At 42.4% G+C, this 15,039-nt stretch overlaps 1 protein-coding gene across 1 annotated transcript in view; it reads right to left on the reverse strand.

The window, feature by feature from the left end:
• The window catches only part of LOC112120321 (neural-cadherin-like), an 81,774-nt gene that overhangs the window by 2,966 nt on the left and 63,769 nt on the right, over positions 1–15,039 (reverse strand). The window contains exons 25-31 of the mRNA XM_029911790.1: positions 14,210–14,333; positions 12,753–12,933; positions 11,244–11,410; positions 10,257–10,521; positions 6,244–6,424; positions 4,245–4,489; positions 2,361–2,575 (exon numbers count right to left, since the gene is read on the reverse strand). Of these exons, the coding sequence (XP_029767650.1) occupies positions 2,361–2,575; positions 4,245–4,489; positions 6,244–6,424; positions 10,257–10,521; positions 11,244–11,410; positions 12,753–12,933; positions 14,210–14,333 (1,378 nt within the window). The remainder of the gene's footprint in view (positions 1–2,360; positions 2,576–4,244; positions 4,490–6,243; positions 6,425–10,256; positions 10,522–11,243; positions 11,411–12,752; positions 12,934–14,209; positions 14,334–15,039) is intronic.

The following is a 15,039-nucleotide window of genomic DNA, read 5'->3' on the forward strand; positions in this document are numbered from 1 at the left end:
ACCCCCAGCCCTCTGCCCTGACCTCTGAAGCCCCCCACACCCACCCTTCTGGGGGTGTGCGGGGCTTCAGAGGTCAGGCCCCACTCAGCCCGCTGCCGGCCTAGGTAAACAGAACGCCAGGCTGGCAGCGAGCTGAGCAGGCTGGTGGTGTAAGATCAGCATTTTAATTTAATTTTAAATGAAGCTTCTTAAATATTTTGAAAACCTTGTTTACTTTACATACAACAATAGTTTAGTTATATAATATATAGACTTATAGAGAGATCCCTTCTAAAAAAGGTTAAAATGTATTACCAGCATGCGAAACCTTAAATTAAAGTAAATAAATGAAGACTCGGCACACCACTTCTGAAAGGTTGCCGACCCCTGGTATGACCCAATGGTGAATTTCTTACTCAGGCAAAACTCTCAAAATGGATAGCTGCCGTTTTTGGCCCTTCCAAAATTAGGTGGGAGTGTGCCTGAGTAGAGTTAAGGATCAGGCTTTCAGTGAATTTGGTCATATTAAAATCATGTTTTTGTTGCTTTTTCTGTTTCTTAAAATGAAATGATAGATACCATTTCTTCTAATTATACACATAATTATCAGGCAATTTACAATCCCAAAGATCATCCTTGCCCCTTGCTTTCCAGCCAGTGTTAACACAGCTCAGCCCCAAACAATAAGTATTTTACCCAGCAGTGCACTTTTTTTTGTAAAATCCTTATTTCTCTAAGACACATTCCCCCCCAATACAAATATAGAAATTCAGCAAGGATACCCCTTTGTTTCTCCAGTCTTGCCCTCAAGCTAACAAATGTGAAATTCATACATGGTCTCTTTACTGTGCATACACTCTTATGTTCATTTGTTAAGATAACACTGGACTGCACCCATTTAATTCATATGAAGTTGTGGGGTGCTCAGTTTGAAATTCTGCATCAAGAATTAGGCACCCAAAATCAGTGGCCATTTATGAAGATTTTGGACAAGGTTTCCACTGTTTAAAAAAGCTGATTAATTTGGAAATGGCCTACAGTAAACAAGATCTCAGGGAGGCCAATGTTATTTCCTCTGTGTGCTTCCACACTTTAAGATCACCTTTGATTGGGGGTCATTTGGTTGTTAGTGTATTTGATTTTGCTGCTTTATGAAAAGAACATGCTTTAATTCTTCTTAGAGAAACTCCTGTAGACCTGTCATATAAACACTATTTCCTCAATATATGAACCCTGTGTGGCAAATGTGCAAGTGTAGCACAGGAGATAATCTTATTAAAACTGTGAACATAATTCCATATGCCACTTGAAAAATATCCCCCTAGGCATTTAAAATGCATTTACAGTAATTCATCAAAAATTTGAGGACATTTTACAAGTGAAAGATTATTTTGCAGCTGGCTCGCATAAATGTTCAATATAAATTTTAATATATTAAAAACTCTTTGCTTGCTTATTTATTTGGAAGTTTAATATTCAGATTTTAAAACTTTGTTCTGTAGCACTCATGGCATGCCAACCACAAGCTCAGAAATACTGTTGCACCTTCCACTGAATAAAATGAAGTGTTTTAAAACAGGCAATAGTCTCTTACTTTTTCTGACATAACAAACATTAATTGTTCAGCAAAATTACCTGGTTTTTTTTTTTAATTAACAAATCTGTAATTATCTGTTACATTTCTTCTGGATAGCAATATAAGCTAAAACTCTGGTAATCCATGTGCAGGACAAATAGAAATGTGAGAATAACCTGTTTGGTGTGGCGTGTTGTATATTAAAAGTGCAACAACAGTTTTATACTCTGGTATTTGCTTCTCTTCCCAAGAGAGAAGAGAACAGAAAGGGCCCTGGTATTTTATTCCAAGAGCTAAAAAGCTTTAGCTAAAACAAGGATAGTACCAGCATCCCCTAATGAATAAAAACTGAGACTTTAAGGTGTAATAAGTCATGTTCTAATAACACACAAAATGTGGTAAGAAGTGTCATCAAAAGAGCTGGTCCATAAGGAAGATTTCATGTTGGAGTTTTCTAAAACCTTATCACTACAGCAGTAATTGCCACTGACAACAGCAGAGCCTCCAGAGCATGAAGCCAGAAAAGGATCATCCATAAATTCTTCAACTGCTAAACTCATCCTACAAGCATATATAATCACTCACATAGGTACTTCTGCTTTAAGGCAAATTAAATTTATAGACCTTTATGTATCCATTTGTAAAAAAACATGCAACCTTACAAATAAGTTCATCAGTTGCTTGCGGTAATGTAACCAGCAGCACCGAGACTAAGGGTAAAGCACAACTGACTCCCCTGTATTTCATTAGAGTGGAGAACCACTAGCCCACTTGTATCATATTCATTTAATGGAACGATCCTTACTTGATCTTGCTCCCCACCCCCTTCTTCATTATAGTTGAGGATATTTTCTCTGATGTCCTCCAAGTCATCATGATAGGCAGAGACATGGTAAACTCCTCCATTCAAACCTTTGCGACTCTTCCAGCGAGTCCACAGGAAAGCACCACTGAACAGAACTGTGTGCGCACATGGGAGTGAAGCAGAGTGATCATTCAGAAACGAAGCAGAGAATAACCCTTTTTAAAAAAAAAATAATACTGCAGTGTGGTAAAGACAGTAACTATTACTGGATATTGCACTGCCAGACTGAAATGGGTAGAACGGCTTCAGTCTTCACACTAAGTGCCTGAGTCTGCTCTCACATCATTGTAAACCAGAAATAACGTCATTGAAATCAGTGGCCCAGATCCTCAAAGACATTTATTTAGATGCTTAACTCCCACTGATTTCAATCGAAGTTAGATGCCTAAGAACCTTCAAGGATTTGGGCCAAAGTAGGTACATTGATTTAAAGCCAGTATAAAGAGAGAGGATTCAGGCCCTTTAAAAGGCAAGTCTATAAAATCATCTGCAGCTATAGAGGTCAGCTCTCCTTTTGCTTTGAGCATTACTTCCATTAACGGTAGTTACAAGCGAAATCAAAGGGAGAAGGAGAGGCCTTGAGGGCTTCCTTTATTACAAAGTTAGTAACAACTGAAGAACTGAATGACATGCAGAAATGGTTATTTGAGACCAAAATATCTGTTTACCGTATTGACTTGGACAGACTTGATGCTTAACAGAAAATGCATACAAAGATGTAGCACAAAAACTGATGCAGATGAGTTCTGAAGAACAGACACAATTCTGTGAACAAGAACAGAAATGAAGCATAAGACGACATGAGACAAAGGGAAGAGGATTGTGTATCACACACTTTATTAGAAAAAAATAATTCAGGCACATTTTTATGCCAACATCTGCAAATTTAAATAATTTTAAAAATTGTGTTTAGTTGCAATTTACATGCTGAAAATTGTTAAACTTCTACTACATTGAAGATGTTTGTTAACATTATGTAAATACAAACTTGTATACAGTGTGCTACCATCTTCACTGTAAAAACATACAATAAAATCCTCTTAATACCCAGTCCTGATCCCATTGGAGTCGATGGCAAAACTCCACAGCAATTTCAATAAAAACAGGATGGGGCCTTTACTGTATAAAACTTAAAATGTATTTACTGTGAGAATGAGCATTTTTATAAATTGGTCATAAATTTTGAGATTTCTGTGTTTAAATTTTCATTCTGCAGTTTACCAGAATGTGATATATAGATCTTACCATATGCAACAATCCTTTGCCAAATTTTTTAATGGAGTCTGATTTTGAGGTACTCAAGTATAACAAAAATTCTTATAAAAAACCACCAACTTCTGATTTATTTACATTGTGATAACTTACAGTTGGCCAGATATTAAAAATAAACATGCCCCTAGCCTGGATCTAGAGGTCAAAGTCTGCATTCAGGAACAATTTATTTCTCATGGGCTGAAATACCAGTTTCATAACTAGCTGTATTTTAAATAATGACTTTCTCCGAGCAATCTTTTTTCCTAGCTTTTGACTGAATTTGCCTCTACTTGTACCTTCTGAACAGTTTCTTGGCAATGAAATGCCACAAAATCAGGAAACTGCAAGGGCTTTCCTCAGCTGAATCAATGCCAAATAACAATGTAACTTTTGCGGACAGGGGGATGAAAAGTGACAGTGGATGGAATAGAGAGGACAAAACAGTGAAGGCAGAGTCCAGGCTCCACAAGGAAGCAAATTCTTCACAGAAAGACAACATGATCAATGTCCAAAGGAGAATGGATAAATTAAATCACCAAAGGTAGTATAAGATGTAGTTGCCATAACTACCTAATAGTGCCAAAAAGCAAATGCAGATGGCGAACATGGAACTGAAGCTCAAGCCTGCATCCTTGTGAAAGATTGCCAGAGTGATTTCACAGTAACGGCCAGTATAGCCATCAGGGCAATGACATCGGAACTTGGTTGGAGACTGGGAGATACACGTGCCAAAGTTACAGGGTCTTTTAGCACATACAGTATAGACACAGTGCCTGCCTGTGGCATTCTCTGTGATCAGGTGTCCCGGAGGGCAACTGGAAAGACAAAAAGCAGAGTAAAACAACAAAAATCCTCGATAACAGCAGACATGGAAGAGAGCACTGAAAACCCTACACCGTCCTTGGGACAGATGCTGTATATCTGAATACAGTCTTCTGAGTTATTTTATGCCAAGGAAGCTTTACTGTAGCTCCTACTCTTGCAGTGCTTACCCACATGAATAGTCTCAGTGAAGTCAGGGAAGGGGCTAAAGAGTTCTTCTCTTCAGTGAAACAAGACAAAAATAATGAGGCTCACTCCTCCAGACACTTGCTCGCGTGAATGGATTTGGGGATGCCAGAAGTCCCACTGGCTCCAGTGAGACTACCTGCATGAGCAAGTGTTTGATCAAGTGCAGGATTTGCAGGTCTATCCAAATGCCATAAGATGACGTTAGCCTCTCCTGTGTTTTCCCCAGTTCAGTGAATCTCCAAGCCTCTAGAGATTTAAAGCATTTGTGACAAAAAACATCTCTACAATTCTCCTTATTAGAACAGTGCTAATACAGGAGTAGACTAAGGTGTTGTCTTTACTGCAGAATTAACTCCAGTTATAACTCAAGTGTTGTCCCTAACTCGAGTCCCATCTACAGAAAAAAAAAAAAAAACCATTACTTGAGAGTGGTGATACTTTTAACTTGTCAGCTGGCACATCAGGGGGTACAGGCTACGGCTCCAGTTAGCACAGCTCATCAGCTGCTAACATTATCACTCTGCTGTTTCACAGCATGACTACTCTCATTCAAGCTAGGCTAACTCAAGAGGTGTTAACTCGGTGGAGATAACATGAGTTAATTTTGCAGTGAAGCCAGCCTTAGAATGAAGAATGAACTGATGTTTCCATCTTAAACCACAATTTTTAGGAACACTCTGGCTCTTTGAAACTGCATCCAGCTGCACCTTGTCATATAGACTGTCAGCCTAAACACAAGTATTTTCATGTTTTCTCTTGGTTATAAAATGTACTTTTGAGCTAGGTTCAGATGTCTTGTTTGTTTCAAGGTATTAAATTCGTCAGGAGTTAACTCTGAATATGGATTAAGCCCCTTTAGGTTTTGCAGGAAAATACGTTCTGAAGGTGACTATCTTGATTTGAAAACCAGGTTTTTGTGTTTTTTAAAAAGTCACTTCAAGCACTGTCACAATTTCGATTATCCTGTAATAATGAACGTTCACTGTAGCATTCTTGCTTGAACTTAGTATGACAAGATACAGCATTCATTATAGATCATATCCTCTGATTTATGCCTAACATTTTATGCTGTTTAAAGGGCATCTGACACACAAAAACAATGTTTATATCCACGCTATCTTCAGAGCTGCTCATTTTAGAAATTTAGTAGCACAATCATTCCATATTACTTCCCAATTTCAGTTTTCAGAAAGTGGGTCAAATTGTTCTGTATTTGCAATACTCCATGAGCAGCTTTAATAGAGCAGAAAGCCAAATGCTCAGCTGGTGTTAATCTGCTTACCTTAATTACAGTCAATGGAGATACACCATTTTATACCAGTTGAGGATCTGGTTGAAAGGGACTGTGCTCTGATTTACATCAGTAAACTCTGCTGAAGCTAATGAGGTTGTAGAGGCATAAATAAGGGTAGAATTTGGCCCTGTATTTCACTATAGTTTAACTGGATGATGCTATACAGAGGACTTCCCAGTGGCAAGATTCAACTTATACACTTTTCAGCATCCAGCCCTCCCACGTTGCCCTGGCATTTTCTATGCTCTTGCTTTCCCCAATTACCTGCATTCATGCATCATCCACAAGTCAATACAAATAAACGGCTGGCTACAGGGGTTGTTCCTACAAGCCTCTGAAGAGCAGCCTTCTTTCACTTCTTGGGCACTTAATACTGACACCAGCTCCTTAGTGTGAGTATCCAGAGGCAGCCTGTAGTTATTAAATCTGACATCCTTCATACATCCTAAGGCAAAAAACAAAAGGGACTTGGGTTTTGAAAGCTGTTCAGCAAGAACTATTTGAAACCACTGTCAGTACTAGCAGACTGAGCATATGTTATATTTAGAGATGGGCCGAAGCCACAAAGTTATTTCCCCAAACTTTAGGGGAGTTTGATCCAGGCTTTTGATCCATCCCATTAGATATGGGCCAGATTCCCATATCCAAATTTTGGAGTTGCATCCCTGTTGTTTTCTAGCCCCCTATGTGATTGAGAGAAAGACACCTGTGCCAGTTGCCAATTCACCATTTTACTATGATTTCTAAGGGAGAGTTCAAATAGCCAGAAGAAGAGAGTGTGTGCTCCTCCAGTGTTTACCTGTGTCTCGGTGTGTGTGTGAAAAAGAACTATACTTTATTACGATTCTCTTTCATACAAGAAAAAAAAAAAAAAGACCAGTAATGACTGAGGAGGCTGGGGATGCACTACCAATAAAAAATTACAATACTGACTGCATTTTTAAACAGAATGTAGGACCCACATGCATATATGTCACACCAGGTTTTGGGACTCCCTGTCCTATGTTTCATGCACAAGAGCATCCCTCCTCTCCCCAGAGATGTTACTGTCTTGTCACAGGAGGATTAACTGAAGGCCAACCTCTGGTCATGGAGATGGCAGATGAGTGAGGGGGAGTGATGCATAGATACATTTGTCAGTGCAGTATTGTACAGTGGGGTAGTGGGGTATGTGGATTGTATGCCAGTATTGAAGATACAGTACAATCCCACACCTGCATGGAGGATGAGTGGAGATATGAGGGCATACTAAAGGTTGGTTTTGGTATCCATAGCTCCGTGTTTCTCTGCTTCCCCTTTTTGTAACCTTAACTTTGCATTTCCTGTTTTTATGAGAGTTGTTTGCATTTTAATCTACAACATTATATTAAGACCTTTTCCAATCCATTGTTGATACATATTTAAAACCTTAACTCTAGTTTAATAAACATTTTAGCCTGCCCTAGTGGAAGTTCCAGGTGACTCCATTATAATCTTTCAGCTGGGAGACCATGAGCCTCAGTAATCCAAACTTCACATAGCCTATTGCTGTTTTCCTAGCAGTGTTTAAAGTTAAGAACATCCGTTTTGCAATGTACTGTGCAATGAATAGGGCCCTACCAAATTCACAGTCCAATTTGGTCACTGGTTATAGGATTTTAAAAATCATAAATTTCATTATTTCAGCTATTTAAATCTGAAATTTCACGGTGTTGTAATTGTAGGGGTCCTGAACCAAAAAGAAGTTGGCGGGGGGGGGGGGGGGGAGGGCTTGCAAGCGGGGGCGGCTCTAGGCACCAGCAAAGCAAGCACATGCTTGAGGCAGCCCATTTGCAGGGGTGGCAGGGATCCAGCCTGGGAGCTGAGAACCTACAGGGGGCCCTGGGAGCTGTAGTTCCTTGGTTAGCTCCCTGCCTATAGAGCCAGCCCTGGAGCAGGGAAAGAACTACATTTCCCAGCATTCCCTTGGCCACTACCAACAGGAAAGAGGGGGAGGGAGGTAGGTAGCTGAGACCTCAACAGGAAAGGGGGAGGTAGTGAGGAAGCTGAGACCTCATGCTGCAGTGAATGGAGAGCTGCACTGTGAGTAGGGATTCCATATTTTAACATTCAAAAAATAGGACACTCCACGGGGAGGGAGGGTAGCCCCACCCTGCCACCATCCACTCCCTCCGACTGCCCCCCCACAGAAACCCCAACCCATCCAACCCCCCTGCTCCTTGTCCCCTGATTGCCCCCTCCCGGGACCCCTGCCCCCAACTGCCCCTTGGGATCCCACCCCCTATCTAAGCCCCACTGGTCCTTGGTCCCTGATTGCCCCCTCCCGGGACCCTACTCCCTATCTAAGCCTCCCTTCTCCTTGTCCCCAACTGTCCCCTCCTGAGACCTCCCCCAACTTCCCCCCTAGGACCTCACCCCCTACCTGTCCCCTGACAGACCCCTGGGACTCCCATGCCTATCCAACTGCTGCCTGTCCCCTGACTGCCCCCCCCCCACCCCCCACCCCCCCCCCCACCCCCCCGCCCCCTTACCGTGCCACTCAGACCAGCGTGTCTGGCTTCGCGCAGCGCCAGACACGCTGCTGCATACATTCTGCCGTGCTCCCCTGCGGAGCCACAGGCCCCCCCCCAGCACCTGCCTTCCAGATTTGAACACCTCAAAATTCAGGAGTGCTCAAGCTCAGTTTGGGCGGCTGTTACTTCATTTCTCCCAAATCAAATATACTGATCTACTGTAACTTGCTGTAGAAAAAGTAGAATAAATTGAGCAAGAAATGCTTCCCAGTGGTTATTAGGACTGGAATTGCTATTTTCAACAGCCATTGCCTTTTTTCTTTGTTTGTTTGAACGGAAGACAGTGATAGTGCATTGGCAAATTCCCCATAGAAAGAATGAGTGGAACAAAAGAATAATAAAGGCACCTCAACTTTTCCTCATTTATGTAGGACAGTCTTATAATATGCATCCAGATATCCTCCAATCACACAAGCTGAAAATTGTTCCACTTTACTGCAGTTCTGTAACCATATGGGAACCAATCCTGTCTGTGTTGTGTGCACACCTAAAATTCCTGCTGAATAACCTGCCCTGGGAGCGAGTTACCAGTGACCCAGGGCTGCAGCGGAAAGAGGGGGGGGGAGGGCGCCCAGGGCTGCGGCGGTAGGAGGTGTGGGGGGGGGCAACGGTAGGGGGGTAGGGGGGAGCCCAGAGCTGAGGTGGCAGGGTGTGCGTGGGGGGGGGTGAGAGCCCAGGGCTGGGGCGACAGGGAGGTGCGGGTCGGGGAGAGCCCAGGGCTGGGGCGGTAGGGGGGGTGCGGCGAGGAACCCAGGGCTGGGACGGGGGGCAGCAAAAAACCTAGAGCCGGCCCTGCTTGCAAGGTTATTGTAAGGGGGATTGCGGTACTGCTACCCTCACTGCTGCTTGCGGCAGCGCTGCCTTCAGAGCTGGGCAGCTGGAGAGCAGCGGCTGCTGGCTGGGAGCCCCGCTCTGAAGGCAGAGCCACCACCAGCAGCAGCACAGAAGTAAGGATGGCATGGTATGATATTGCCACCCTTACTTCTGCGCTGCTGGCGGAATGCTGCCTTCAGAGTTGGGTGCCCAGCCAATAGCCGCTACTCTCTGGCTGCCCAGCTCTGAAAGCAGCGCAAAAGTAAGGGTGGCAATACCATGACCCCACTAAAATAACCTTGTGACTCCACCTGCAGCTCCCTTTTGGGTCAGGACCCCCAATTTGAGAAACGCTGGGCTCCCCTGTGAAATCTGTATAGTATAGGGTAAAAGCACACAAAAGACCAGATTTCACAGTCCGTGACGCATTTTTCATGGCCATGAATTTAGTAGGGCCCTAGCAATGGACAATATTTATCACAAGAAAGTAATTCACCCAGCAATGTAGGGGCAACAGATGTCCCAAATGCAGAGAACTGCTATGGTTCTGCTTTTTAGGCGTGGGCAGCTGCAAAATGGATGCACAGGGCAGATCCAGGCTTGCATATCTAATTCAGCAGGGAAATTTGCAGTATGACTGAAGAGGGCTGTATAGGTGGTGTGCAGGGGTCACTGCCCCTGTTTTAGCCCAGTGGCTAAAGTATAAGCTGTGGATGGGGCTTTTCCTGTACCTTTCCCCTAGGTAGGGGGTGGATTTTGACTTCCTTGACAAATCCCCACAAAGTTGCCTTGCAAAAAATCCATTTAACTCAAGCTTTGTGCTGAGAAAGTGAACTTCACTTAATGTGCACACACATCATACCAATAGCCCTTCTACATTCTTATGCCCCAGTTAAACCAAGAATTCCTTACCTTGAAAACTTTGGTTTTGATTGACAGGGTAACTGTTTCCAAGGACCAACCTACTAGGATCGATCACAATCTCTTTGCATACTCCTGCTGCTCTCAGGATTTCTCTCTTCCCACCTCCTTCATAAAGGCGAAGGGTAAATTCGTTTTCAATTCTCTCCAGGGTGATATGATGCCACTCACCATTATCAATGTTGTAGGAGGGAAGGTTTACGGCATAGTCTCCATCACCCAAGTTATACGAGACAGTTAAGAATCCCTGAACAACCTTGTGGATTATTAACAGAGTATTAGGGAAGAAAATCACAATCACTCCTGTATTTGATCTGTCGGGTTACTTCAACCAAACTTTTTTTAACTAATGAGTAATCTTGACAAAAATGTTTACTTAAACTTAGACAAAGACAATGGGCTGGCTCAGGGGGTTAGGAATGTGATTCTGTCACATCTACGGTGGCAGTTCAAACCAATCCAGCTCAGCAGTGACCAATGTGTTACCATTTCTGGCTGTTAATTACCCTATGTGACATGAATTTGGCACTCTCCGTGCAGGGACCAACATCACAAAAACTGCTTGTGGCATCTTTCCTGGCAGTGTCATCAAAGAATAGTGGAAATTGAATTATATAGTCTTCCTGGAGGAGTGGGACATGCAAGGCTCACACTCGCCTAGCCCTTGCAGGCAGCTGTCAGACTGGACACTGGACTAGCTGGACCACTGTTCTGATCCCGTTTTACACTGATGTAACTCCACTGCAGCCAATGGGATGACACGGGTGTATGGTCAGTTTAACTAGTGGAGAACCAGGCCCACTTTCCTAGCATGAATGAACAGAATTGTACAGTACAGATTTTCAGGGGCTCGTTTGGTTTTACTTGCTAGGGTAGTGTACAGCACAAAAGTACTCTCTTATTCATGTTTCACTGGGCTACACATGAGCTGGAAGTGAATTCACTCTGTGCTGTGATTGTCCAAGACTATTCACTAACCTGCAGGGTGATGTGTTCATCCATGGCTCGGGAAGACATGCTCATGATGACACTATTGGGCTGTCGTGTCCTGACCGTCACCTCTAACAGCGTCCTGCGGGCTGGTGCAGCAACAGGAAGCAGATACCGAATGTGGCTCCCTGGCCCAAAGGAGTATTCTTTGGCAACTAAGAAATTCAAAAACTTTTAAAAATTACCCTAAGCAGGGAAAGAGCGATGTAAGTAAAACAAAGAATTTCTCCAAATTAGTGTAAACAGCCAGTGAAATGGTCTTTAGTGCTGACATAACATGCATTTTTGGGGAAGTCCTTCAAGCCTTTGCCACTGCTCCCCCAGTAGCGGTTCCCCTGCCTTCAAAGACATCGGAGATTCCTCCACTGAGTAGGGCTAGGCGCATCTCCATCTGGATCCTGTTAATGCTGCTGTTTAAAATGCTCAGAGGGTGGTAACAGGAGGTCCTCCCTCACACTGCTCCTTCCCCCAGGGACTGAGCATATTTTCTGCACAGGGATCCCTGCCCAAGTGACTGAGCCCAGTGCCTCCCCAGCACTTTTCCTCTTTTCCCAGCCTGCTGACCAAGGACCAGGTAGCTCTGTAACTAGAAATGAATATTTTAATTATTTTTAAAGCATGTTTACAGCAGCTCCTTTAAAATTAACACAAGGTAGAAAAGGCCTCATTTAGCAACACAATGGAAATGCCTTTTACTTTTGCTCAATTAACTCTTATTTTTCTCCAGCAATCGACTGAATGCCTTTTTGAACTCCTGCTTCAGGATGCAGACCAAACACAATCTTTCCTGTCTGCCCTCAGTCTCTGACAAAGACAATGGGAAGAGGCTGTGAGCACATTTAAATTAGTGTAACAAATCAGTGGCCAAAGTTGTCACTTTGCTGCACATATTGGCAACCAGGAGGCAGCAGGGATGGAACTCAGATCCTCCTGCACCAAAAACACAGACCTCTTGGCCCTAGAAAATAATATCGTTTCGATGTTAGCAGTACAGTGCTTATGACACCCAGCTGAGCAATTATGATTCTGTCCCATTCCAATTACTCAGTGAGTGTGAAACACCGACAGACCCCAGTCATTGGAAGGTGGGATTGAACCGGGGGCCTCTGGAGCTTAGTGCATGAGCTTCTTCTGCATGAGCTAAAAGGCAACTGGCTCTTAGCTAAGGCTGTAGAGCAGACTCACCTCTCTCTAAGTGGTCTTGGTGCCACTAGATGGGACAGAACACCACACCCAGAAGGTGTGTGGGTTACAAGTGCACAGATACCATCAGTGTAAAAGACGATCTGGTGATGAGGAAGACATATTTCAAAAAGGAATTAAAATGAAGGATGGGATTAACAAAAAATGCCCAACCAAAAAATTAGAACATGACCCTGGGCAATATGTTCAAAGCCTTATCAGACGTGTCATTAATTGTGAACATCTTAAGCGAACTGTTCCGTAAATTGCACCATCACCGCCATCAATAACATCATAGAGAAAAAAAGACTTCACCTTTATCACATCTGTAGCCATAGTAACCAGGCAAACAGTGACAGCTGAATGAGGTCCACTCTCCAAGACATCTTCCATGAATACCACAGGAAGAGAAGCCCGTGGTCTCACAGCTCCCATCTGTCAATGCACAGCCAGGGGAGCTATTCAGGGACTCTGCAGGAGATTCAAGGTCATAAACCTTAAAGAGAAAATCATAGAACATTGTGATTTCGTTTTAACAAGCAGTTAAACTTTATCCAGGAGATCAATACCTACAGTATACCACACTGTCTATATAACTATCTAATTTCTCTCTTTTGTAGAGCTGAAGCCATGTTTTGTTTTAAAAGCACTAGTTTTCAACATGTTTAAATAAATGTTTGACTTTTAAATATTAAACATCAAGAGTCATATTTTGCATATGGATATGCTCAAGCAACACACACTGATGGTATTTAAAACAAAGCTGGCATGGGTCTATATATATTTCATTAACACTCAGAAATTCCTTGAGTGGGAGTGGGGGAGTTAGGGACTGTTACCTGGCAGGACAGATGGATAAACAATAGAAGGTGGGACAGAAGGAGATAAACAACAGCACAGTTTCTGTCTCACAGAAACATCTGCTTCCAGGTAAGAGATAGTTTATTATGTTAATTATACTAGCAAAGAAAAAAAAAAAAAAGCCAATACCATTGTGCTGGATATAAGCTGAGTCGAATCTGACATTTAATAGAAAAAAAACACAAGTGGTGGTTTACTTTAATGGGAGCTGCACATGTGTATCTGAAGCCATGATGTGTGCCTCTAAAGTTTCTTCTAACTGTTCAACCAACATTATAACAGACTGGAAGCTGGCTTTTGCTGTTTCCCAGTGGACTCTCACATTGCCAGAGAAACACAAATGACAACACATTTCATCAAGCTGGCTGCCCTCAGTGTGAATCAGAAATGCCAACTGTCATTAAACCCATAAATGGTATGTTCTATTGCTTTAGATATGGTAACAAATTTATCTATCTTCATAGCGTTGCTAAGCAAAATGATCACCTTTATGGAAATTTTTGGAGGTTACAGCCTACTCAAGCGTCCTAATGACAACTACTTTCCCATGATTTAGCATTATTTGAAATGACTCATCAGCCTAGGACTTTACCATTAAGTTCTCTATTTGCTATTCAATGTAAATGACATATCTTGTACATGGACATTTCTGCTGCTGAACATACGATTGCTCAAAAAAGGGTAAAAAATAAGCATGTAGGCAACTCATTGAAAGTAAGAGATGCATTATAGGGCCAATCCTGCAGAGAGCTGCTAATCCCTTATGGGACCAGTCCGTTACTAATGAGAACCAGAAGAGTGCCTACATCTTCAGAATACAAATCCAATTTCTCAGACAAAATTCCTAAAACTCTAGACCCAAAAGTGATACAACTTTACAAATGCAAAAATCATGACATATCCTGTCTTACCTGAGTATCCAAGATGAAATTGCGCAGGCAGCCAGTAAAATGCTTGTGCTGTAACTGAGGGTATGAATATGGAATTGATTCTTTTACACCACCCAGCTGAAGAACTTGGATCACATCCAAATACCTTTGAACAGTGAAATGAATATGAATGGGCCTGTTTTACCTTAAAATACATACACTGCAGTATAGAGAAGATAAATAGCACCACTCCTGCATTTCCAAGGAATAAACTGAGGAATGGCAACTTTCTACAAGGATAAGAAAAACTAAGAACCAAATTCTCTGCTAATGTAAATCCACTGAAAACAATGGAGTCACCCAGCGGAGAATTTGGCCCTAAGGATTACATATGGAATTTTCAAGTTTAGCACTGAAGTGGTGGGAGTTTTAAGATGCTGAGCACTTCTGAAAAATCCCACTCTAAATATACATGTGAATAAGCAAGGAATGTGGGTGTTGCAATCTAGGAATCAGACTTCAGGATTACAAATTATTCTCAATTATATAGATTGGCACCATTAAGGTAACCCTACTGAAGTCATAAAATCACAGAAGTGTAGGGCTGGAATTACTCCAGATTTACACTTGTGTAATTGACAGCTAAATTTGCCCTTACACATTTATGTTTGTTACTAGTTTTAATTGAGAGTTTACAAGATTTACAGTATTGAGCAAATAAAATCTGATCTAGTTGGGGTCCAACCCTGCTCCGTTTAAAGTCAATGGAACAAATTCATTAGTAAGGTTTGCAGTAGTAGGTCCAATAATTGCTTAATAATTAAGGAGTGTCTGTTGAGTGAGGGAGAATAATCCTGTGGTAAAGGCATAGT

The sequence above is a fragment of the Terrapene carolina genome, unplaced genomic scaffold (genome assembly GCF_002925995.2).
Source record: "Terrapene carolina triunguis isolate 2854851 unplaced genomic scaffold, T_m_triunguis-2.0 Scaffold130, whole genome shotgun sequence".
Classification (NCBI taxonomy): domain Eukaryota; kingdom Metazoa; phylum Chordata; order Testudines; family Emydidae; genus Terrapene; species Terrapene triunguis.